The 2,142-nt window shown below is 39.1% G+C and overlaps 1 protein-coding gene across 1 annotated transcript; it reads right to left on the bottom strand.

Moving 5' to 3' along the window:
* Window positions 1–265: 265 nt before the first annotated feature.
* LOC145813041 (putative mitochondrial protein AtMg00300) lies at window positions 266–883 on the bottom strand. Its single transcript, XM_082908302.1, has one exon. The coding sequence runs from the start codon at window positions 881–883 to the stop codon at window positions 266–268; it is 618 nt and encodes a 205-aa protein (XP_082764428.1).
* Between the last annotated feature and the right edge of the window lie 1,259 nt (window positions 884–2,142).

Genomic DNA, 2,142 nt, shown 5'->3' with positions numbered 1-2,142 from the left:
AATCCTAAATGTGACAGCATACATCGAGCTTTCTCCACCAAAGTGCAATTCATGCATTCTGCAACTCCATTTTGCTGCGGTGTTACAGGGATTGTGAAATGTCTCACTGTCCCTTCGCTTTGGCAAACCTTAAAGAAAGGATCAGATGTGTATTCGCTGCCATTGTCGGATCTGAGCCTCTTAATTTTCTTGCATGTCTGGGTTTCAATCGATTTTTTATTTTTTATTTTTTATTTTTTTTTGTATAAGGAAGATGTTTAATACTTCATGTTTGTGCTTCATTGTGTAAACCCAGGACTCTCCTTGGGAAATCATCAATGAATGACACAAAATTGTGTTTACCTCCCAAAGAAGCGTTATTGGATGGACCCCATACATGAATGTGAATGTAATCTGGAATCCTTTTGGTATGATGAATAGCACTACCAAACATGATTATTGTTTGCTTGTCCAGTACACAATGCTTGCAGAACTCAAGCTTCCCTGTTTTGGTGCCTTTCAACAGGCCTTGCTTTACCAACCCTTGTAAAGCCTTCTCACCAACATGACCTAGGTACATATGCTGAAGTTTGGAACTGTCTATTGCATCATCTTCTAAGCTGGTAGAGACAGCCACTCTCCCTGTGACTATAGAGCCGTCTAGGAAATATAAATATCCTTTCTGAGTACCCTTCACTGCAACAAATGCTTCTTGTACAACTTTGAGGACTCCACCTTCCACAGTTACTCTGTAACCTTTGGAGTCTAAAACTCCCATTGAGATGAGGTTCTTCATCAAATTTGGTACATACTGAACATGTTCGAGACTTCTGATTGTTCCATCATGCATCTTCAGTTGAATTGTTCCAATCCCCTTTGTCTGGCAAGCTTGGTTATTTCCCATCAACTTAACTCCTTCATCGAACTCTCGTAAGCTCAAGAACTACAGCTTGTTAGGACACATGCGGCAGGAATATCTAGAATCTAGAATCCATTCATCAGAATAGCTAAGTGATGAAAATTTGAAGGCTAATCCTTCACCATTATCTTTATCTCGTGCAATGTTCACCTTTTCCTCTTTCTTGTCTTTATTGCGACAATCTTTTGCCCAATGTCCCTTTTGGCGACAGGTAGCACACTCATCGTTTACAGGACGTCTTTTTTCTGATGGTGTCCCTCTGTATTTTAAGTGAGACTTTCCTCGCCCTGTATATTTTCTATTATTCATCTTGTCCCTGACTGTCAATGCCTCTGTTTGCAGACTTATCTTTCATTTTGAACTCATTATTTACTAAGGCGTTTGAAACATAAACATACTTGATCTTTTCTTTACCATACAGTAAAGTGGTGGTGAGATGATCGTATGTGGTCATCATCAATTTGAACATCTAGGTTTTTCAAAACGACAAGAATTTTGTTGAAATTGTTCAGGTGCTCGTTCATTGAAGTACCTTTCTTGTAGTTAAAACGAAACAACCTCTTGTTAAAGTAGAGTCAATGCTCTTTGTCATGAACTTGTCTTCCAGCGCCTTCAAAAGCTCCTTCACATTATCATATTCTGTGAAGGCGTATTTCTCCTCCTTTGCAAGACAAAGTTAGATGGAACTACAGGCTAGGAGAACACCTTTCTCTCACTAAAACTTGTCCAAGCTCTATGGTTTGTCTCCCAGAGTGAAATGCAGGTTCATATGGACAAGCATGTCTTTAACTTCGCATTTCCACATGCCGAAGTTACTGCATGCATCAAACTTTAGCATGGGACACTGGGGTCCAATGCCTAAAGCTGGTTGCAGCCAAGGGGTTACTTGTTGACTCAATTGATCTCGTCTATATAGATTTTGCCATTGAGATTTCTCAATAATCTCCACTACAAACAATAATGGACGCTTGAAATGCCCGAAACATGGCAAATTCTAAGCTCCCAAAGACTTCACTCAAACTTCGATTCTCAATCTCAAAATACAAAATCTGCAGTTACGTCCGTAATGGTTGATTTAGCTAAGAAAGCACTTTCTCCACATCTTGAGGGACCTCAAAGAAATGTCTCTAGATCCAGGGGCAAAATTATGATTTCTTAAAACTATTGGGAAATTACTGCAATTTATAAGTCTTAGGGGCTAAATTGCAATTTCAATTAGATTAGGGATTGAAACATAATTTTCT

The sequence above is a fragment of the Camellia sinensis genome, chromosome 15 (genome assembly GCF_055761805.1).
Source record: "Camellia sinensis isolate YWXY chromosome 15, ASM5576180v1, whole genome shotgun sequence".
Lineage (NCBI taxonomy): Eukaryota > Viridiplantae > Streptophyta > Magnoliopsida > Ericales > Theaceae > Camellia > Camellia sinensis.
The sequence above is the reverse complement of the archived record's forward strand: the minus strand, read 5'-3'. Positions and strand labels throughout refer to the sequence as shown.

Excerpts from the sequence above, each read along its gene's own strand:
- LOC145813041 (XM_082908302.1), bottom strand. The coding sequence starts at position 883 with ATGGGAAATAACCAAGCTTGCCAGACAAAGGGGATTGGAACAATTCAA.